The sequence below is a fragment of the Taudactylus pleione genome, unplaced genomic scaffold (genome assembly GCF_031769625.1).
Source record: "Taudactylus pleione unplaced genomic scaffold, aTauple2 ptg001021l, whole genome shotgun sequence".
Lineage (NCBI taxonomy): Eukaryota > Metazoa > Chordata > Amphibia > Anura > Myobatrachidae > Taudactylus > Taudactylus pleione.
Window position 1 is genome coordinate 1,120,576 of NW_028285422.1, and position 24,582 is coordinate 1,145,157.

General features: G+C 46.1%; 1 protein-coding gene across 4 annotated transcripts in view; it reads right to left on the reverse strand.

Moving 5' to 3' along the window:
* Positions 1-24,582, reverse strand: part of SCUBE3 (signal peptide, CUB domain and EGF like domain containing 3) — a 248,586-nt gene that overhangs the window by 83,600 nt on the left and 140,404 nt on the right. For all 4 annotated transcript variants that reach the window (XM_088461160.1, XM_088461161.1, XM_088461162.1 and 1 more), the window contains one exon: positions 14,171-14,287. In XM_088461160.1, coding sequence (XP_088317286.1) covers positions 14,171-14,287 — 117 coding nt within the window. The remainder of the gene's footprint in view (positions 1-14,170; positions 14,288-24,582) is intronic.

Consider the following 24,582-nt stretch of genomic DNA (forward strand, 5'->3'; position numbering starts at 1 on the left):
CCCGATTCACATCTTAGATGCTTCCAAAGTCCCTATATATTCTCTCATCATCTACCATGACAACAAGTACAACCTACTTCTCTATGTCCTTCCTGTCCATCCTGCACCAATCCATATTATTTTACTCTCACCACTACACATCCACTAATGCACTCTCACAATAGCTACACTGACTCTGTATACCATCCACAATGAATTGCAAGCTACCCATCCTCACCAACACCTACCCCTCATATCTCAGACCTTATCTTCATATGGTCTCCCTCATGCCCACTTCAGATCTGCCCTTGACCTATGCCTTGTCAACTCTCTGATTACTACCTTTCACTTCCACCTTCAAGACTCTTCTGTCCCAATCTCCATTTCCAATTCTGCTTTTATCCTCTTGTCTCAGCATTGTCTTCTCCCTCTAGATTGTTGGCTCTTGCCACCAAAGTCCTATTACCCTTTGATCTCATGTCTGCACCTTGTATTGTATGTCTCTACTCTATATTTTTATTTCATACTATATTCTAACCTCTGTCTAGTGATGTAGAGTACTTTGGCACCCTACAAATATATGATGGGGATGACAGTATGAATAACTTTGCAGTGATGTATTAACTTTGAGTGACATGCCCATTTACATTTGTGCCCGCAAGCATCTGCACATAGAACTTCTGAAACTACAAATGTGGGCTATGACCTACATATGCACAAGCAGGAACAATAGGAGCATTTGTGCAATACTAAATAACGAGCTTGTACTCTTTTTTTGCAGTTAGCAGCTTTTCTACCTCAAGTGGATGTGTATGTGCTTGTCTGCAAAGTTTGCACATACCAGTGGAATTATTTTGAGGATCTAGGGTGTTCCTTATTTGGAGGATCTAGAGTATTCCTGGATGAGGGCAGGTGTGCCTACTTAGAACTGATGTGTAGAAATTAGATTTAATTTTGCTGGAAGGAATTATTTAAATGAGTTGGAGAAAGTGGATTTATTGGGTTGTTCCCTGTTTGGTCAAAAGTAGCATTTTCACTATGCAAAAGGACTAGAATTTTGGACTAGTTCTGAGATGGTGAAGATTGGGTAAAACATATGTAATAAAACTCTCCAAATGTCACCTCACATTTATGATTGATTTGAACAATAAATATGTGCGGTTCAGTTTTGCTGAAAACCAAACACCCCTGAACTTTGAGGTTCCTAATGCGAATAGAGTCTGGCTGGAATCACTTTTGGGGTACCGAGTAGAACTGAATCCCGGCATGGGTTTGCTGTGAGTAGAACTGAGTCCTGGCTCGGGCCTGCTGTAAACACGACAATTACATGATTTAGCTGTTCTTCAATTTTAAAGAATTCCACAGACAAGTACCAAAACACTTGAGGGTAGTTTTACCAAAACCATAACATTTGTGGGTGGTTTTGCCAAAACCAAAACACTGAATCTGCGCACATCTCTATAAATTTTGCTAAATTAAGTATGTTAAGAGAAAGCCAAACATATATAGGGGTAAGAGTGAAAGTGGCAGTAAATTGTCCTTTCATGTTATGTTTTTACTGTATACACTCTGCTGCTGAATACAACTGATGTGGGTATATTACTATATTGTCACTGGATGTTTAACAAAATATGGACATGTACTGATGACACCTCTCAGCATATAATTCAGTTATCAGATAGATTTAGTGTCTTTTATTCAATGACGGAAATAACCTTTTATACACTTATTGACATCAAACTGACATCTGACACACTGGTTATAAACTTTTGCTAAGGAATATTAAACATGGTGTTGAAAATCATAGTGTCCCTAGACAATTTAAAAAATGTCATGACAGCAACCCTATGACCCTGAGGTTTATGGGATTTGAACATGTTCCTGTTGATAAAAGAGGAGGCAATAGAGATAATTTACTAGTAAAGAGAGAATCCTTTTGGATCATTACTCTGAACACTCTATTACCCAATGGGTTAAATGAGGGTTACGAGATTACCCCTTTTTGAAAGATTAATTGTTTTTAATGTTTTATTTAGTGTCATATCCATTCATTAATTTTTTCTATTTATTGAGAACTGATTGTTTTTATATTGCATGTTTTATATATTGCTTGTATTTTTATACTTTTACAGGTTGTTCTTTCTAAATTTATTTATATACTTTTACAGGTTGTTCTTTCTAAATTTATTTATATACCTGATAAAATCTTTTTACGTTGTAATTCTTATTATGTACTGGTTTTTACCAGCATTCCATTAGTATCATTATATGTGTAGTTGCATGTATTTATTGAACATATTTTAAGGTTACATTATAGATGTTCTAATGGAACAATCATTTATATTTTTGTTTAAAGAGATTTCTTTGCAAAAGAGAACTATGTATCCATGTATCAATGTGTGGTACCGCTATTGTAATTGAGATTCATATTACCAGTCTGTTGCAATGTTTACAATAATTTCCTGTTTAATTATGCAGCATTTGTGAAGGAATAGAGATATATAAGAGCACGCCTATGTTACACGCCAAACCAGCCTCCTGACGAAGTCTATGACGAAAAGCGTTGGGGCGTGGTTTGGCGTCCTTACCTGAGATTGATCAAGTGGCCGACGGAGATCCCGGAGACGTTCGGGTGATACCCTGGCCTATTAATTTATTTCTACTACATATACTGGCAGTGGTATTTGACCGCTTCTGTTGGTACGCATTCTGATTTTAGAGCCATGTGTCAGCTATTTGGAATAAAAGTTTTTCACGTTTAATGCACCATGTGGCGCCCCTATATACCTCTATACCAATCCAGCGTTGCTCTGGAAACATGACTGGTGGCATTGTCGACCTGATAAAAACATTTGTTGTTTCTGTAGTGCATGGGCTTCCCTACGAAGTGTTCTTGTCGAAAGCGCCACATTAGTGGCCATTTGGAGCTCGTGTGTAATGGTATGCATGGTCTTGAGAGAGCTCTTTGCTTTTACCCATCATGAGATGTTTCTTGTGTGACAAGATAATGAGACACCTTTTTATCATACTTGCCAACTCTCCTTCATTGTCAGGGAGACTCCCTGAAATAGTAGCAATCTCCCTGAAGAGTCTAGCAATCTCCCTCATTTCATCCTTATCCCCATTATGAAGCTGCTATATTAAAAAACAGAGATATATACATTCAAATGGGATCATTAGTGTCATTTCCTTGCATTGGTTATTATAAGGCACACTGGGGGAGATGTATGAAGCCCAGAAGCGGTATCAGCGCACGCTATGTGCGCTGATACCGCTTCTCCCCGATGTATGATCTTTGGTCTGGGCGGTAAATGACAGGGGCGCTATGCGCCCCGTCATTATCGGCGCTGCTATCTACAAGATAGCAACGCCGAGCAGCAGGGCCATGTACGAATGGCCATACCGCATGACCGTTCGGCCGGCAATAGCTGTCATTATCGACAGCTACAACCTGGCGCTAGCCTATCCCCACAGCAGGGACAGCGCTGTCCCTGCTGCGGTGGCTGCCGGCTCCAGGCTGTGTGCAGGGATCTCGCGATACTTGCGAGATCCCGCGCATGCTCAATGGAGCTGGCCGGGCCTGACACACATCACATCAGCACTAGGCTGATGCGATGTGGTCTGTAGCGGGTAGCGCCGGAGGGGGGAGTTAACGCTCCCCCTCTCCGGCCGATGAGATGTTCACACATCTCACCGGTAGTGCTTCCTGCTTTGCCTCGGTAAAGAGGCGAAGCAGGAAGCGTTATAGCGGCACTTAACGTGCCACTATAATACATATACCCCAATGATCCCTATACATTTCTGAAAAGTATTAGTGTGTTTTCATCAACAAACATATCTTACTAACTGCTTTTGGGCTGGTTTACATTTGGATGTAAGTCAGGTTTAGGACACGCCTCTCAGATTTATCAGTACACGCCCACTGTAACACGTGCTCATAGGTGCTGCTTTCACAATCTCCCTAAAATGCTTTTTCAAAAGTAGGCAAGTATGCTTTTTATAGGCCATCAGTTGGGACTGAACCAGCTTATATTAATTTGCACTGACAAGGGGCAGGATTGATTTCTAATTACTGATAGATTTCAGCTGGTGTCTTGGCTTTCCATGCCTTTTTGCACCTCTCTTCATGTGTTCAATACTTTTTCCCTGTGTCATTTCACATTATTACACATAACTTAATTTATGGACATCTATTGCTTTTGTTTCATGTGTGGATTGTATGGGTTGTTGCTGAAATTTGGTGAGACAAGTGGTATGAGCTGCAGGATTTTAAAACAGGAGCTGCCCCCTCACAGTGAAACAGAATTGGACAAGGACTGCAGCCAGATGACTGGGGAATGTCTGAAAGTCTCCCACTGTGTTGCTGTGTGCAGCATCTGGAAAGGGCTGTGTCAGTGAGCTACCTCAGAGATCCACCCAAGAGCTGCCCCTGGTTGCTGATTGAAGGCTGAGAGAGAGAGAGGAAGTGGAGGGCCAGATTAAGGGGGTGGGGGGAGGTGACAGGGGCAGTCGTCCAGGGGCACCCACACACAGAGGGGCCCCCACCTCTAGAGCACACAAGGGGTGGTCTCTGAAAATCTAGAAACCCCCCTGACGGACCAATTCCCCCTGCTAACATGTCCGGGGGGGAGCCAAAACGACAAGCCCCGCTCCCAAATGACCCGCGAATCGCGGCATTACAGTGCAAGGGGGCGGAGCCTAAGGATGTGGCCAGCAGCTGCATAAAAAGTAAGTTTATATATGTACTGTTTTATTGTGTATATATGTGTATGTATGTGTTAGTGTGTGTATACTGCTGTGTGTATATGTATGTGTTTATGTGTGTGTATACTGTATATGTGTACTGTTTAATTGTGTATATATGTGTATGTAATGTATGTGTTAATGTGTATATATGTGTATGTATGTGTTAATGTGTATATATGTGTTAGTGTTTGTGTATACTGCTGTGTGTATGTTAGTGTGTATGTATGTGTTTATGTGTGTGTATACTGCATATGTGTGTATGTGTGTGTTTATGTGTGTATACTGTATATGTGTGTATGTATTTATTTGTGTGTATACTGTATATGTGTGTATATGTGTTAGTGTGTATGTATGTGTGTGTATACTGTATAGGTGTGTATATATGTTAGTGTGTATACTGTATATGTGAGTGTATATATATGTGTTTATGTGTGTGTATATGTGTTAGTGTGTATGTATGTGTATACTGTATATGTATGTGTTTATGTGTGTGTATACTGTATATGTGTGTGTATATGTGTTAGTGTGTATACTGTATATGTGTTAGTGTGTATGTATGTGTGTATACTGTATATGTGTGTATTTTATATATATTATATATGTTTGCTACATATATTATATATATGTATATGAGTGTGTGTGGGTGTTTAATACACACGTGCATAATTAAAAAAATAAATAATACAAAAAATATATATACCGTATAAGCTGAGTTTTTCAGCACATTTTTTGTGCTGAAAAAGCACTCCCTCGGCTTATACTCGAGTCATGCCCGCATGGTACGCAGCTGAGTAGCGTACCACGCGGGCCACGGTGCAGACTGTGTCACTGTGACACAGACTGCACGTCGTGTGTAGCGCTGACCGGACGGAGTTCGGTCAGCACTACACACTGCCAAACACACAGCCGCCGGAGCCGGCAGCTGTGTGTTTGTTGTAAGCAGCAGCCGATGAGAGTCTGCCAGACTCTCATCTGCTGCTGCTGCTCCTACTGCGGGAGCCATCTTCCGGCTCCCACAGTGGGTAATGGGAGAGACGTCGTCATGATGACGTCTCTCCCATAATGCAAGGCGGCCGGAGGAGCCATTAGCAGCGTCGGGACCAGGAGCGGGGTTTCAGGTAAGTGTTGTTTTTTTTTTATTACATCTCTCTCTACTGGGGGGGCTACTACTGGGGGCAGTACCAGGGGGGGTGATTACTACTGGGGGCACTACCAGGGGGGTATTAATACTTGGAGCACTACCAGGGGGAGATATTTCTACTGGGGGCACTACCAGGGGGGGTATTACTACTGGGGGCACTGCCAGGGGGGGTATTACTACTGGGGGCACTACCAGAGGGGGAATATTACTACTGGGGGCAGTACCAGGGGAGGGATTACTAACAGTAGCTGCTGCATTTCCCACCCTAGGTTTATACTCGAGTCAATAAGTTTTCCCAGTTTTTTGTGGTAAAATTAGGTACCTCAGCTTATATTCGGATCGACTTATACTCGAGTATATACGGTATATATAATGTATGTAACCCCCTCCCAGAAAATCCTGTATTTGCCCCTGCCCACACAGCGCTGACTGTGCTGCTGTATTCACAACACAGAGCCAGAAGGTAAGTAATCAGGGAGGGTGGGGGTAGGCTCCATGTGGCGGGGGAGGGAGGGTAGGCTCCGTGTGGTTTGGTGGGAGCCCCACAACTTAGTTGCCCCAGGGCCCCCACAAGCCTTAATCCGGCCCTGAACGTGCCGCTATAATGCTTCCTGCTTCACCTCTTTACCGAGGCGTAGCAGGAAGCACTAACGGATGAGATGTATTGACATCTCATAGGCCGGAGCGGGGGAGTGATAACTCCCCCTTCGGCGATCCCAGCTAGAGATCACAGTGCATCAGCCTAGTGCTGATGCGCTGTGTCTCAGTCCCGGCCGGCTCCACTGAGCATGCACGGAATCTTGCTAGTATCGCGAGAGTGCAGCCCTGAAGCGGCAGTCCCTACAGCTGCGACAGCGCTGTCCCTGCTGTGGGGATAGGGCATTGCCAGGCTGTAGCTGTCGATAGCGACAGCTACAGCGGGCGGAATGGTCAGGCTAACTGACCATTCATACATAGCCCAGGCTATCGACGCTGTGCCCCTGTCATTTACCACCCAGACCCCCAATCATACATGGGGGAGAAGCGTTATCAGCGCACATAATGTGCGCTGATGCAGCTTCGTCGCTTCATACATCTCCCCTAGAGAGCACTTAGCTGACAGAGGAGTCAGAGGATGGAGATTCCCAGGAGTGGGAGCAGTACCTGACAGATTTAGGAGGATCAGGTCTGATAATGATGCCCTGCACTCCTCACAGATAGTAACAGAGATTCAGGCTGCCACTGGTGACAGAGGCATACATATGCAGCACTGGCATTTACCACAAACATCTGAGAGAAAAGTTGTTTAATCTTAATAAACTAAGTACTGGAGATCTGTGACAGCACTGAGGACAGACAATAATGGCTGACAGGCTATGAACTCAGACATGCAGCATATACAGCTCTGCCCAGTAACTCCAGGAATACACTGACAACTACAGTCACCTAATACTGAATTACTACCTAATGAGCTAACAGGATGCTACTATTCAATCAAATCCAAATAACGAATAAGTGCACCATCGTAGCATGGCCATGCACATAGAGAAACTCATAATGGCTAATTAGAATTTGTGGGTAGACAAACTGAAACCTTAAAGCTTTAAAAGTAAATTGTTGCTTTATATAAATTGCAGTGTCCTAACCCCTACTTAGGGCCGTGTAGTATGAGCCAGTAGGGGAAGCTTTTGGAGATAGTAATATTGAGAATACGTATAGAAGTATTTTACTGCTTTGAGACATTAAATTATATTTCCTGTCATTGGTTGTGCATGTTTTGGTATTACCTAGAATGTGTGTTTTAATGTTTAATAAACATATCACATTGATGCTGGCCTAACTATGTTTAAAGCAAACATGTTTTATTACTAATGCTGGCCATACACGCTGCAATTATCGGGATGATCCGCCCGATATTGGAGGATCGCCGCGATAATTGTAGCGTGGGGGGAGGCGACCGAGGGTTAAATATTGCACGGTCGGGCATGCTGGATTGTCCAGCATGCCCGTCCGATGCGATATTTACCCGGTAACTGTCGGCCACATCGGGGAGTGTATGCCCAGTGCGGCCGACAGACAGACATTTCCTGTGTTCCTTCCTACGGAAGGAACAGGGAAATGTCTCCTCCCCCGGGGGCGGAGCGCAGATGTCGGGCTATACACTGTGAGATTTATCTCACAGTGTATGCCGGCGACATCTGCGGCTGGCAGCCGGCCAGATAAAATGTCTGTCGGTCTGACAGGCATTTTATCTTGCCGTGTATGCCCAGCATTAGGAAGCGATCCAGTCAAATAAAACTGAATTTTATTTATTAACCCCCGTGACTCTGGGGTCAGGTTACTGTCACCTCTCTGCCTAGGAAGAAAGAACTTGTTGCGTTTGAGGGAACCTACACGAAATACTGAAAAACTACGGTTGGTGTCACATATATATATATATATATATATATATTAGGGGTGAGCGGGTTCGGATTTCTGAAATCCGAACCCCCCCGAGCCCCCCCGATCCGAGGCCGATACGAGTCAGGCTCGACTTTTCCCGCCTGACTCGGATCTGAAATCGAGGCAAAACGTCATCATCCCGCCTTCCGGGTCTCGCGGGTTTTGGATCCTATATGAGGTACCCGCGTCGGCGCCATTTTCTCACTCGGCTGTGGACAGTGAAGAGGGAGGGTGGGAGTTAGGGCTGGCTGGGCTGTGTAGTGTAGTGTAGTGCAGAGTAGTGTTGTGCTGTGCTGTGCTGCGCTGTGCTGCTGTTGTTCATAGGGGCTGTGTCCACTACTTCAAAGTCCATAGGGGCTGGCTGTGTTGTGCTGTGCTGCTGTTGTCCATAGGGGCTGTGTCCACTACTTCAAAGTCCATAGGGGCTGGCTGGACTGTGTTGTGCAGTCAGTTGTCCATAGGGGCTGTGTCCACTCCAAAGTCCTGTGCAGTGTCCCAGTCCTAAAGGGGTGCTGTAGTGTTGTCCAGGGGGTGCTCTGTCCATCAGGGGTGCTCCCCCCAAGTGCTAAAAAAAATAAATTTTTTCTGTGTTTGTGAATTGTGTGCGCAGTAGCCGCACGTGCATCAACAAAGTGGTGCCAAGCGTGCGCCTGTGTCATAAGTAAAGGGCCGGCTGGCTTGACCGTTAAAGGGTGCTGTAACCCCCAAAGTACACTCCAAACCAAATAAATTTTTTCCTGTGTTTGTGAATTGTGTGCGCAGTAGCCGCACGTGCATCAACAAAGTAGTGCCAAGCGTGCGCCTGTGTCATAAGTAAAGGGCCGGCTGGCTTGACCGTTAAAGGGTGCTGTAACCCCCAAAGTACACTCCAAACCAAATAAAAAAATATTTTCTGTGTTTGTGAATTGTGTGCGCAGTAGCCGCACGTGCATCAACAAAGTAGTGCCAAGCATGCGCCTATGTCATAGTAGAGGGCACATACAATCCCAAATGACAAAGTTCAGGAAAATGACCTTAAAAAAAACATTTAAATCATCTGAAGAGAAACATAAACTTACCAATATGCCATTTATGACACGGAGTGGCAAGGAACGGCTAAGGTCTTTCCCTATGACTAGTAGTGTGTGTCATACTAGTATGACTAGTATGTTCATGAATAGTGGTTCAGCTTCACATGACGATGGAAGCCCTCCTCCCGCAAAAAAAATCAAACGAGTTAAGCTGGCAAAGCACAGCAAAGAACTGTGCGTTCTAAGAAGATATCACAAATCCCCAAGGAGAGTCCAAGTGTGGTGGCGGTTGCGATGCCTGACCTACCCAGCACTGGACGGGAAGAGGTGGCTCTTTCCACCATTTGCACGCCCCCTGCAAATGCTGAAAGGAGCACCCACAGTCCACTTGCTGATATGCAAATTGAAGATGTCACTGTTGAAGTACAACAGGATGAGGATACTGGTGTAGCTGGCGCTGAGGAGGAAGTTGGCGAGGAGGATTCTGATGGTGATGTGGTTTGTTTAAATCAGGCTCCGGGGTAGACAGTTGTTGTCTGTGGGATGAAAAAGCCCATCACGGTCATGCCTGGGCAGAAGACCAAACATTCCACCTCTTTGGTCTGGCAATATTTCTATCCAAATCCGGACAACAACTGTCTTGCCATATGTACTATATGTAAAGGTGAAATAAGTAGGGGTAGGGACGTTAACCACCTAGGAACATCCTCCCTTATACGGCACCTGCAGCGCGTTCATAAAAAGTTACTGTCAAGTTCCGAAACTTTGGCTAAGACCGTAAGCAGTCCAGGGACACCTAAATCCCGTTGTCCTGTTGTATCCAAGCGCCTGCAAACCACACCATCAACTCCCTCCTCGTCAATTTCCTCCTTAGTCAGGATCGGAAGTAGCCCTGCAGGCCATGTCACTGGCATGACTGACTCTCCTATCAGGGATTCCTCCGGAGGATCCTGCATTGCTACGCCTCCTGATGCCGCTGCTGCTGTTGCTGCTGCTGGGAGTCATTCATCATCCCAGAGAGGAAGTAGGAACACCACTACTTTTACTAAACAATTGACCCCCCAACAGTCCCTAACGAGGAGGATGAAGTACGACAGCAGTCATCCTGAAGCAAAACGTATAACTGAGGCCTTGACTGCTATGTTGGTGTTAGACAGGATTTAGACAATTGATGGAGGTAGTGTGTCCCCGGTTCCAAATCCCATCTAGGTTCCACTTCACTAGGCAGGCGATACCGAGACTGTACAGAAACGTCAGAAAAAATGTCCTCAGTATCCTGAAAAATGCCGTTGTACCCAATGTCCACTTAACCACGGACATGTGGACAAGTGGAACAGAGCAGACTAAGGACTATATGACTGTGACAGCCCACTGGGTAGATGTATCACCTTACGCAGCAACAGCAGCAGCGTCACCAGTAGCAGCATCTCAGAAACGCCAGCTCGTTCCAAGGCAGGCTACGCTGTGTATCACCGGTTTCAGTAAGAGGCACACCGCCGACAGCCTCTTAGAGAAACTGAGGGAAATCATTGCCCAGTGGCTTACCCCACTTAGACTCTCCTGGGGATTTGTGATATCTGACAATGCCACCAATATTGTGCGGGCATTACATCTGGGCAAATTCCAGCACGTCCCATGTTTTGCTCACACAATAAACTTGGTGGTGCAGAATTTTCTGAAAAGCGACAGGGGCGTGCAGGAGACGCTTTGGGTGGCCCAAAAAATTTCTGGCCACTTTCGCCATACAGCGACTGCGTGCCGAAGACTGGAGCACCAGCAAACACTCTTGAACCTGCCCCGCCATCACCTGAAGCAAGAGGTTGTGACGCGGTGGAACTCAACCCTCTATATGTTTCAGAGGATGGAGGAGCAGCAAAAGGCCATGCAAGCCTATACATCCACCTATGACATAGGCAAAGGAGGGGGTATGCACCTGACTCAAGCACAGTGGAGAATGATTTCCGTGTTGTGCAAGGTTCTCCAGCCCTTCGAACTTGCCACACGTGAAGTCAGTTCAGACACTGCCAGCTTGAGTCAGGTCATTCCCCTCATCAGGCTTTTGCAGAAGCAGCTGGAGAAAGTGAAGGAGGAGCTAAGACGGAGCGATTCCGCTCGGCATGTGGGACTTGTGGATGAAGCCCTTCATTCGCTTTGCCAGGATTCCAGGGTGGTCAATCTGTTGAAATCAGACCACTACATTTTGGCCACCGTGCTCGATCCTAGGTTTAAAGCCTATGTGGTGTCTCTCTTTCCGGCCGACACAAGCCTGCAGAGGTGCAAAGACCTGCTGGTGAACACACTGTCAGCTGAAGTGGAACGTGACACGTCAACAGCTCCTTCTTCATTTTCTCCCGCAACTGGGGCTGCCAGGAAAAAACTTAGGTATCCTAAGCAACCCGCTGGCGGTGATGCAGGGCAGGCAGGACCAAATTTGGACATCTGGTCCGGACTGAAGGACCTGGCAACAATTTCTGACATGTCTACTGTCACTACATATGATACTGTCACCATTGACAGAATGGTGGAGGATTACATTGGTGACAGCATCCAAGTAGGCATGTCAGACAGTCCATACCTGTACTGGCAGGAAAAAGAGGCAATTTGGAGGCCCCTGTACAAACTGGCTCTATTTTACCTGAGTTGCCCCCCCTCCAGTGTGTACTCCGAAAGAGTGTTTAGTGCAGCCGGGAACCTTGTCAGCGAAAGGCGTAGGAGGTTGCTTCCACAAAATGTGGAGAAGATGATGTTCATAAAAATGAATTATCAACTCTTACAGGGAGACCACCCTCCAGAACGTACAGAGGGACCTGTGGTGGTGGAATCCAGTGGGGACGAGTTAATACTCTGTGAGGATGAGGATGTACTACACAACACTGAAGAGGGTGAGGAATCGGTGGATGAGGGTGACATCTTGCCTCTGTAGAGCCAGTTTGTGCAGGGACAGATTAATTGCCAGCTTGTTTTGTGGGGGCCCAAACGAACCAATCATTTCAGCCACAGTCGTGTGGCAGACCCTGGCGCTGAAATGATTGGTTTGTTAAAGTGTACATGTCCTGTTTATACAACATAAGGGTGGGTGGGAGGGCCCAAGGACAATTCCATCTTGCACCTCTTTTTTTTCTTTGCATTATGTTCTGTTTGGGGCCTAGTTTTTCAAACTGTCATCCTGTCTGCCACTGCAGTGTCACTCCTAGATGGGCCACGTGTATTTGCCGCCCACTCGTATCTCTTAGCATAGTCATCCAGCTACCTCGGTGCAACCTTTTGGACATAAAAACACTATTGTGAGGTGTGAGGTGTTCAGAATAGACTGGAAATGAGTGGAAATTAAGGTTATTGAGGTTAATAATAGCATAGGAGCAGAAAAACCCACAAATTCTGTGATTTTAGCTGTTTTTATGCTTTTTTAAAAAAAAATACAGATCCAAAACACAAAACCCAGAACCCAAAACACGGAAGGGTGGTTTTGGCAAAACCAATCCAGATCCAAAACACGAAGAAAGATCCAGATCCAAACACAAAACACGAAAAGTGGCCGGTGCACACCCCTAATATATATATATATATATATATATATATATATATATATATATATGTGTGTGTGTGTGTGTGTGTGTGTGTGTGTGTGTCTGTGTTATCAAATATTTTGGGGTCAATTTAATTAGGAGTGAGTTACAGCTGCAGCAGTGTAGAAACGTCGGCAACGGCAGCTGCAGTCGTGGCCACATCTCGCCCTGCACTAAAGGCTGGTGTAAATGTGCGTTTATGTGTATTGATGACTACTTTCACAAGCGGATGGATAGGGTCAGTGTGGTTGCATAGATGTGGCCAGCTCTGCATAAAAGTGCACACAATGCAGACACAGAAACATTTAAGTTTGAATATTATTGTTGGAAATTTTTAGTGCGCCACTATACGATACCCTTTTTTTTCTTGTTTTATTTTCATGAGGTCAGTGGGTGTATATAGAATATAACCTGCCTGAGTCTGTACTGAGCGACATACAGTATGTCCGTTAAGGGGGGTGAATGAGTCATTGGGGTCAACAGCATCATAGCTGGATTGCGGGCAAAGGCAGCTATTTTTCTGTGCAATCTCACAACCTTGTGCTGTGTGTGCTTTTGCCGAAATCTGCATGGGCACAAAGCGTAGGCCCACATAGCCACACCAGGGCCCTGTAACTTCCTGTGCAGACTTTTATTCTAACAACTATTATGTAGCACACAAAATAAGCACATGATAACAATAAGACTGCCAATTAATGACTCAGAGCTGAGAACTAATTCATAGCCATTATGTTTTTGTTTATCTAGATGTAGATGTAGTGTGCGGACATATCAGATATGTCAATGAAAGAGAATGGGTTTAAATCTTTTTCTTTCAATCTCAAGGTTTACATCGTCTTCTCTGCAGAGACCTTACCTGGGACGGGATAGGTACGGGATGCCCGACAGGGTTAGGATACTGACACTTGTTGGTCAGTATCCTAACCGTCCCCCTCTCCCTACCGCAAACTCTAACCCTCCCTTCCTGGTGCCTAAACCTAATCATCCCCCCTTAGTGCCTAACCCTAACCCTCCCCCTCGTGCCTATCCCTAACCCCGCTACCTTTGGGATGACAGCGCCGGGATTCTGACAGGTGTCGGGATTCCAGCGCCGGTATTCTAAGCGCCGACATCCCCTGCACCAGGATACTGAACGTATCCCCCTTCGACACATTGTTAAAGAATTTTTTATATAGGCCAATAATATTTTAATACACAGTGATCATATAACCACTTCATAGACTTTTCTCTAGTGCAACCACATATATGTACTATATTGTACCTAAGGATAACAAAATTGTGAATTAGCAGATCTTGGTTATATTTACCTTTGCAGGTCTTCCTATCCGATTGTAGCATGAAGCCCATAGGACAGCTGCAGTGCACACCTGTTAATGCATCATGACAACGACTATCACAGCCACCATTATTCACTGAGCAGCTCTCTAGAGGTTCACAGAGAAAAAACAATTTAGGAACAACAATATGAATGCAAGTAAAAACCACAATTACACAATATGACCTGCATTGTCTACTCAAAGTGTTCCAGCTGTCAGCTACAGTTTCATACACTCAACAATATATATGTATTCAGGCCTGCCTCTCAACTTCCTATATAGAGATATATATATATATATATATATATATATATATATATATATATATTTGACAACCAGGGCTGTAGCTGCTCATGGCGAGGCGACGTGCATTATGATAGAGGGTGCCCAACTGATGGGACATTCCATTTCCAAAATTGTGTGGACATCCAACATTTCTAAATCTATGTGTACCGGGAATACATCATGGAAAGCATTACCACCCACAGTGGACAGCGCAGTGGCCGATCACAGGTGCTTTATGATAGTGACCAGCGTCAACTGACCAGACTTGTCCGTGGTAATAGACAAATGACATCACATCCTTATTCATTACAGGAGGAACCAGACGCATGTCCAGCAAGTCAGTGCAGTATTCTTTAGCTTCCATGGGATATGAGAGAAGAAGACCCACCAGAGTGCCCATATTAACACTACAACACCGAACAGTGCATCTCACCTGGGCTTGTGACATTGCTAATTGGACCCTGGAGGACTGGCAACATGTAACGTGGTCTCACAGTTCCAGTTGTTTTGGGCTGATGGTAGGGTTCAGGTGTGGCGCAGACCCCTTCAGGCCATGGACCCTAGTTGTCAACAAGTCACCATAAAGACTGGTGGTGGTTTTATAATGGTGTGGGGCGTGTTCACGCGGACCATGTTCACGTGGTATGGGTTGCATAGGCTGGTCCACCTGAACATGTCATTGATTGGTAACCACTACGTTGTATTGCTTGATGATCATTTACAGCCCTTCATGGCAGGGCCGGCTCCAGGGGTCGGAGCACCCTGTGATAGCTCTCTATAGTGCTGAAAATGGGGGCATGGTCTAATTATCATAGGACATGCCCCCTAATTGACATTATTTGGAGGCGTGCCATAACGTCAGGCTGGGGGGAGCCTCACTAGCTGGGCTTCCCCCAGCCCTCTCCCATCACTGAATGGATGCAGCATCCATTCAGACTCCGGGTTCCGGCACCGCTGCACAGCTGCGGTGGTGGGGGTCCCCAACCTCCCGATTTGACCACCTGCGGGCCACTTCGGCCCACGGGTGAAACAGTGGGACAGTACTGTCCCACTGAAATCGGGATGTTGGGGAGGGATGCGCCCTCTATGGGTGGCGCCCCTGTTCGACCGCACTGGTCGAACACCCCTAGAGCCGGCCCTGCTTCGTGGGCTTTAAGTACCCCAACAATGATGGAATACTGCAACAGCAGAATGCACCTACAAATATCAGGCAGCTGTGGGAAGCCATCCAGATGGCATGGGTCAACATCTCTCCAGAGGTCTTCCGTCCACTTGTGGAATTGATGCCACATCAAGTTGCTGCACTTTGCCAGGCTAGAGGGGATCATACACGATACTAGGCATTTATCCCATGCCTTTTGGCACTTCAATGTGTATATATAAATAAATATATATATATATATATATATATATATACACACATGTACTATAGATATATATATGTAGATATATATACTTACTGTATATATATATATATGTATAACAAATAAAGACAAAAAGCCACTTCTTGTGTAATATATATGTGAAACTTTTACTGTTGTCCAAAGTAGATTCCAAAGTGCAAACGGAGCATGGTGATTGGCAAAAGAAACCTCTCTTCTTTAGCCAATGATAGCCTTCTTAAGTATTGTCCCATATCCGATATGGCCAGGACCTTCTTTGCTGACATTTTGTATTTCTTTGAAGGTGGGGACGTTGCGTGTTCCATGTCTTGGATACTTGCTTAGTCTCCGATGTCACGTGATGCACTCACGTTTCATAGCCTGTAATAATACACGAGAGACAATCCCACCCTGTGAACTTCTCCGAGTTGCTCTGGTACCCAGCGTGAACACTTTTTCCTGTACCCCAGTTGCTCATGAACTATCTTGTGTACTAACTAACTCAAATGCGTCTGTCCTCCTGAATCAGACCTTCAATGTGGCACAAATTGTCATCTGTGGTGGACTTACTTGGCCGGCCAGATCACTGCTCATTATGACTGTTTGTCCTGCCGTAATCAAAGGCAGTGAAACCCAAACCTGTTTCTATGACATGATCTTATCAACGTATATCTGCCATCTGTGTGTGTTGTACTTGTAATGCTTTTATACCTGTTACAAGCTCTGCCAACTGTTGTGTTTGTTTGGCCCATTATTATATTATTAATATATAACTCAGGGAATGAGAGAAAAAAAAGTAGAATGCTCTTAATGTATTTTTCTTTGCAAGTTTAACATGTTTATTCCATTGTGTCAGGGCTCAGCCGGGGATCGGCGCCCGCTTACCGCAACGCCGGTTTCCCCTTTCTTCCTGGGTGGTCGGTCGGCCTGCACGACGGCGGGGGAGAAGCTGAGGATTCTCCCCGCTTGCTGTGGCTTCCTGGAGGGCTGGTGTCCGGCATCTCAAATCCGGACATGGGCGACGCCATGACAGTCGGCCCATGTGACTGGATCCTTCCTCCTGATTGGCTCGTTTCCAGCTGATGCTGTGCACCTGTCTAAGGGTTCCCCTGGGTATAAAACTGTCCCACAGGTTATGGGAAATTGCCTGAACAACGGTTGTCTCCTAGCGTGCCTTAGTGAGTTCCCGGTCCAGGTTCCTATTCATCCGTACAGCAGCAGTGATACCACCTTTACCTGTGTGCCTTAACATCTCTGGTGAATACCCGTGCAGCAGTGTTACTACCTTTACCTGTGTGCCTTAACATCTCTGGTGAATACCCGTGCAGCAGTGTTACTACCTTTACCTGTGTGCCTTTACGTCTCTGGTGAATACCCGTGCAGCAGTGTGATCATCCCCACCTGTGTGCCTCACGTCTCCCGTGGACATCCGTGCTACAACATTTACCACCTCTACCCGTGTGCCTTCTATCTCTGGTGACGTCTCAAGTAACCGTGAGTCGCTTCCCACTTTGAAAGCCTTATTGACGTTTTTGATCCTCGTGTCAAGTTGTTGTCTATACAGTATTTTCAGGGACTGTGTTGTGCCTAACAGGCATATCCTCGCTGGGCCACGGGTGTAGTGTCTCTATCCCTGCAGGGCTTGGGTACCTGGTCAAAGGACCGCGACCTGCTCACGGGGTGCAGCTAAGCCCATATCCCAATTGGGGGGGTCACTGGCGAACACCATCCTGTGGGTTAGACTCCGCACCTTTGCCCAGGTCTCGCCAACACTCAAGACCTGTGGATGAGGAGAACGTACATCCAGGCCCCTCGTCTCCGTTTCTTTCCCCAACTGAGGCCCACCACGTCCTCTTCTCCAGTTTCAGACGTGACAGTTTGTTCAGGCCCAATGGAGGCTGCAGGATCCCAAGGTACCGAGTGCGACAGGGCACACGGTCCGTGGGGCAGTATGTAGTCCAATTTCAGACCCTGGCATCTGAATTAAAATGGAACGAGGAAGCTCTTAAAGCGTCCTTCCTTCATGGACTCTCTGAGAGGATGAAGGATGAGCTTGCCTCCAGAGATTTGCCAGAATCCTTCGCTGACGTTATCTCTCTCTGTATCAAAATTGACCTTCGCCATCGGGAAAGATGGGCTAGTAGGGGGAGAGGTGAACGTCTACCAGTCCGCTCTTCAGCTGTTAGTCCGCCTATACCCACCCTAGCTAGTGAAGACGAACCAATGCAGGTCAACAGAGCCAAACTCACCCCGGCAGAGCGCAATAGACGCTTCCAAAATAAATTGTGTATCTATTGCGCTGCACCTAACCACATTCTGAGGAATTGTCCTTTACTTGCGGGAAATGCGAAACCCTGACTGAAGTAGGGAGCATTCAGTTGGGGGTTATTCTCAAGCCATCCCAATTATCCAAAAGTCTTTTAGTAGTGTCGCTTTCCCATAAGTCCAGGACAAGAAAGGTTCACGCTTTAATTGATTCTGGTGCTGCTGGTAATTTTATTGCAGAGAGACTGATTCACACCTTGGGTATTAGAGTCGTTTACCTACCTAATAAATTGTTAATGTCTGGTCTAGATGGTAAAACTCTGGTGGGGTTACCCATTTCTTCACTCTCTCATCCGGTGTCTGTCCAAATTGGGTGCCTACATCATGAAATGCTGGAATTTTTTGTGTTACCCGAATCCTCCTATGAGCTGGTATTAGGGCTGCCCTGGTTGAGAAAACACAATCCTGTGTTCAACTGGGATGCTATGCAAATCCTATCCTGGGGTTCACAGTGTTTCCAAGATTGTTTGACCAAGGTCGTTCCAGTATGTAACCAAGCGATGATTGCCAACTCGGCTAAGAAGTTCCTTCGACCAGAGTCCTCTAAACACCCCCCCCAGCCGGGCTTGCCCGAGGCTTATCAAGACTTCGCTGACGTATTTTGTGAACAAGCCGCAGATAAACTGCCTCCGCATCGACCTTGGGATTGTGCCATTGATTTGCTTCCTGGGAAAAGTCCTCCACGTGGCCGTGTTTACCCTTTGTCCATACCTGAGACCGCGGCCATGGAGGAATACATTAAGGAAAACCTTGCTAAAGGATTCATTCGGCCTTCTTCTTCTCCTGCAGGGGCAGGTTTCTTTTTTGTAGGGAAGAAGGATGGTGGACTCCGGCCCTGTATAGATTATCGAGGGTTGAATCAAATCACCATAAAAAATCGGTACCCGCTACCTTTAATTTCAGAACTATTTGACAAGGTTCAAGGGGCTCAGGTTTTCACGAAGCTGGATCTACGTGGTGCGTATAATCTGATTCGAATTAAGACCGGGGACGAGTGGAAGACCGCGTTCAATACCAGAGACGGACACTTTGAGTACCTCGTAATGCCCTTCGGTCTTTGTAATGCACCAGCTATTTTTCAAGGTTACGTCAACGAGGTCTTCCGGGATATTCTTCATAAATTTGTTGTGATTTATCTCGATGATATTTTAATCTTTTCCAGAGATTTACAGAGTCATCGTCTTCAAGTACGGGAGGTATCGTTCCGCCTTCGCACTCATCACCTCTTCGGGAAACTTTCCAAATGTATGTTTCACCAAACTTCAGTACCTTTTTTAGGCCATATTATCTCCGGGGGGACTCTCCAGATGGATCCTGATAAACTAAAGGCAATCTCTGAATGGCCCCTGCCTACGTCATTAAAAAGGTACTCAGCGTTTTCTAGGATTCGCAAACTATTACAGGAGGTTTATTCCACACTTTTCTACACTGGTAGCACCCTTTACCTCCCTCACAAGGAAAGGAGCCAATCCTTCAAATGGTCTGTTCCAGCAGTACAAGCCTTTCAAAACCTAAAAGGTGCCTTTTCTCGAGCTCCCATTCTCTGTCAGCCTCAAATAGACAAACCATTCATTGTGGAGGTGGACGCATCCTCCGTTGGAGTAGGCGCGGTATTATCTCAGTCTGCTGAAGATGGGAAGATGCATCCTTGTGGATTTTTCTCCCGTAAATTTTCCCCTGCCGAGAGAAATTATATTATTGGCGACCAAGAACTTCTAGCCATGCGCCTAGCCTTAGAGGAAAGGCGGTATCTTCTGGAAGGGGCCAAATTTCCTGTCACAATTATTACAGACCATAAGAATCTGATCTATCTACAAACTGCACACCGGTTAAATGCCAGGCAGGCGCGATGGTCACTTTTATTTTCTAGGTTTGATTTAAAACTCCAGTTTCATCCCGGTGTGTTGAACAAGAAGGCCGATGCATTATCTCGCTCCTTCATGACTAATTTGGAGGAGGAGGAGTGTTCTCAAGTTCGTTCCATTTTTGACCCAATTGTATTTGCTCCTACTCAAGTAGTGTCCTTGCCACCTGGGAAAATTTTTGTACCTCCTAAGTTACGTAAAAAATTGCTGGTTTGGGCTCATGCATCCTTGTTCGCAGGTCACACTGGAATCACCAAGACCTACCAGTTCTTACTTCGATCGTACTGGTGGCCGACCATGAAGAAGGATGTCACGGAGTTTGTCCGCTCCTGTATCAAATGCGCCCAACATAAAACTCCGCGTAGACAGATGGTTGGTCCTCTTCGTCCCTTGTCTATCCCAACTGCTCCTTGGACCCACATCTCAATGGATTTTATTTCCGAATTACCTCGGTGCAAGGGACATAACACGGTATGGGTGGTCGTGGATCGCTTTTCTAAAATGGCACATTTTATCCCGCTCGTTGGCCTTCCTTCTGCTCCTCAATTGGCAAAATTTTTTATTCGAGACATCTTCAGATTACACGGTCTCCCCAGGGAAATAGTCTCTGATCGAGGTGTTCAATTTACAGCCAAATTCTGGAGAGCCCTGTGTAGTACCTGTGGAATCAAACTGAACTTTTCCTCAGCCTACCACCCACAGTCGAATGGCCAAACGGAAAGGGTCAATCAAGAGCTGGAGACCTTCATTAGGCTCTTTGTGTCTTCTTCCCAGGATGATTGGGTGGACCTCCTGCCATGGACAGAGTTTTCTCATAACTTTAAATTTCATTCTTCCTCTAAATCCACTCCCTTTTTTACGGTTTTTGGTAGACATCCACGAGTTCCAGATTTCCAGAAGCTTCCATCTATAGATGTTCCAGCTGTGAATCAAGAGATTCAATCCTTCTCAGTTCTATGGAATAAAATTCACTTATCCCTAAAGCAATCTTCTAGGAATTACAAAAAATTTGCAGACAGGAAACGTTTGGCGGTTCCCCTGTTGAGAGTCGGGGACAGGGTCTGGTAATCTTCCAAAAATATCCACTTAAGAGTCCCGTCCATGAAATTTGCTCCGCGTTTTATCGGCCCATATCGTATCATTAAGATAATCAGTCCAGTTACTTATAAATTGGAACTTCCCCCTCAAATGAAGCTTTCAAATACTTTTCACGTCTCTCTCTTTCGGCCCCTGGTGCTCAATCGTTTTCAGAAGTGTTCCCCTAAATTGCCTCAAGTCAAGACATTACAAGGCACTGAATTTGAGGTGGAAAAGATCTTGGATTCCCGGCACAGATTCCACACCCTTCAATATCTCATCGATTGGAAGGGCTACGGCCCCGAGCAAAGGGCCTGGATCAGAGCCTCTGATGTACACGCTCCGCGACTAATCCAGAGTTTTCATAGGCGATTCCCAGATAAGCCTGGTGGGTGTTCAGTGCCCACCCTTAAAGGAGGGGGTACTGTCATGGCTCAGCCGGGGATCGGCGCCCGCTTACCGCACCGCCGGCTTCCCCTTTCTTCCTGGGTGGTCGGTCGGCCTGCGCGACGGCGGGGGAGAAGCTGAGGATTCTCCCCGCTTGCTGTGGCTTCCTGGAGGGCTAGTGTCCGGCATCTCAAATCCGGACATGGGCGCCGCCATGACAGTCGGCCCATGTGACTGGATCCTTCCTCCTGATTGGCTCGTTTCCAGCTGATGCTGTGCACCTGTCTAAGGGTTCCCCTGGGTATAAAACTGTCCCACAGGTTATGGGAAATTGCCTGAACAACGGTTGTCTCCTAGCGTGCCTTAGTGAGTTCCCGGTCCAGGTTCCTATTCATCCGTACAGCAGCAGTGATACTACCTTTACCTGTGTGCCTTAACATCTCTGGTGAATACCCGTGCAGCAGTGTTACTACCTTTACCTGTGTGCCTTAACATCTCTGGTGAATACCCGTGCAGCAGTGTTACTACCTTTACCTGTGTGCCTTTACGTCTCTGGTGAATACCCGTGCAGCAGTGTGATCATCCCCACCTGTGTGCCTCACGTCTCCCGTGGACATCCATGCTACAACATTTACCACCTCTACCCGTGTGCCTTCTATCTCTGGTGACGTCTCAAGTAACCGTGAGTCGCTTCCCACTTTGAAAGCCTTATTGACGTTTTTGATCCTCGTGTCAAGTTGTTGTCTATGCAGTATTTTCAGGGACTGTGTTGTGCCTAACAGGCATATCCTCGCTGGGCCACGGGTGTAGTGTCTCTATCCCTGCAGGGCTTGGGTACCTGGTCAAAGGACCGCGACCTGCTCACGGGGTGCAGCTAAGCCCATATCCCAATTGGGGGGGTCACTGGCGAACACCATCCTGTGGGTTAGACTCCGCACCTTTGCCCAGGTCTCGCCAACACTCAAGACCTGTGGATGAGGAGAACGTACATCCAGGCCCCTCGTCTCCGTTTCTTTCCCCAACTGAGGCCCACCACGTCCTCTTCTCCAGTTTCAGACGTGACACATTGCTTTACAGTCTGCGCTAATGAACTGCAAGCGCTTTATGTCCTAATAGGAGAGATTGGGTTCTATATGATAATATAACTGAAATAAATATCTAGCCTATTTGTGCTGACAAAGGAATACCAAACTGTAAGAGTACAAAATCTGACACAAGCACAAAGGTAATGTCACAAAGGTGCAACTGTATCTTGATACATAACTACTTTTGTCCATTGTAAATGACTACCTTTAAATTAATTTCGATATATGATCACAACATACATACACAGAGATGAAGCCCAAATTATTGAACTATTGAAGATAGGTTTAGAATATTATTTCACAAAACAATGGACAAAAATATTGTGATTGAATTATATTAGTAATTAACGCCCAAATACAACGGACATTTTGAACAACTACACATATTGAGGGAAATGTAATGAATGGTTTGATTTGCCTTTAATAAAATCGCCCTTTTAAATCCTTCTGTAAAAATTGCCAAATTCACTATATTTATATTTCCCCCATAGTCTTTGGAACAGGGAGTTGGACACTTTAAAATGATTCTAGCAGCGTTTGCTGCATGACGTAAGCTCTGAATCAAAGCACAGACAGATGTGTTGAGTGGTCATTGGTGAATTGCATTGGTGGAAAAGTACTTGCAGGCAGGGGCGGTGCAATGCGGTAAGTGGGGGTTAGCATTGCATGAGGGCACCGGGCTTGAGAGGCGCTGTCCTGGCCTGAAACCGGCCGCTGCGCCTGTTTAAATTTAGCGCTGACAGTGATCAGTAGTTAATAGGCAGCAGGGGCTATTTGAACTTGGTGCTGGGTGCGGACCAATCACGGCACGCGGATCAGCAGCCAATTAGAAGCAGCTGCGGCAAGCCAAACACAGCTCGCCGCATCATACATCACCAAGTGGAGCAGGGGCATTTCACAAGATGCGGGGGGCCCATGTGCAGTCTCCTTCAAGGGCCCCTTCTGTCAGTCCGGTGGTGGCAGCGTATATATCGCATGCACAGGTCACCGGGAAAATGGCCAGGAAGGGCCAGCAGCAGGATAAAGAAGATGAGGACCAGAGAGGCTGCAGGTGGTGGGAAGCAAAGAGCTAAACAAAGCTCCCCACTGCAGCCTCTCCAAGCTTACAGGTAGATGGCCTTTGTCACCATTAATTTACCACTCCCTAGACCACTAGCTGTAATCAGGCCTCAGGTCTATGGGGCATGTTAGGCGGGCAGATTGCCCATGCACACGTAAAAGTGACTCTGGGCATTAGGCCCAGTCCACTCTTTAGTAACAGATAGGAAAGGGGGGGCCCTACTGTGTGGCATAATTTGTATAAGGGATACTAAAGCATAGGCAAATGCAGGGGGGGTTTCCGTCTGCCTGAAAACCCCTCTCCCCAGCCCACACCATGACCACAATAGAAATAGTAATGTAATAGAATTTTACTGTTGCTTGATTTTTTTCACAGTATCATAAATGAAATAACTAGCACCACCTGTGCAACTTTTAATATGTATCAGCCAGTAATAAATAACCTGTGCACCAACTAGGAGATCTGGAAAACATTCACTGTTAGGGATGTGCTGCTATAAAGCCCAATATGTACATATATGTCCAGGGCAGTGCTAGATTATTCTGCTGCTCCCCAGACACTGGAATGGTGCCTACATCTAAAATAAAAACATTCAGCTCAGGCAGGATGGCACTACTGCTGCATTTATTGGCTTACTGTGATTGCTGGTCCTCTATATGTTGGAATTATGACACACAATATACCGTATATACTCGAGTATAAGTCGACCCGAATATAAGCCGAGGTACCTACTTTTACCCCCCAAAAATGGGAAAATTTACTGACTCGAGTATAAGCCTAGTGTGGGAAATGGCAGCAGCTGGTAGTGCCCCCAGTAGTAATTCCCCCTGGTTGTGCCCCCAGTAGTAATCCCTCCTGGTAGTGCCCCCAGTGGTAATCCCCCCTTTCAGTGCCTCCAGTAGTAATCCCCCCCTGGTAGTACCCCCAGTAGTAATCC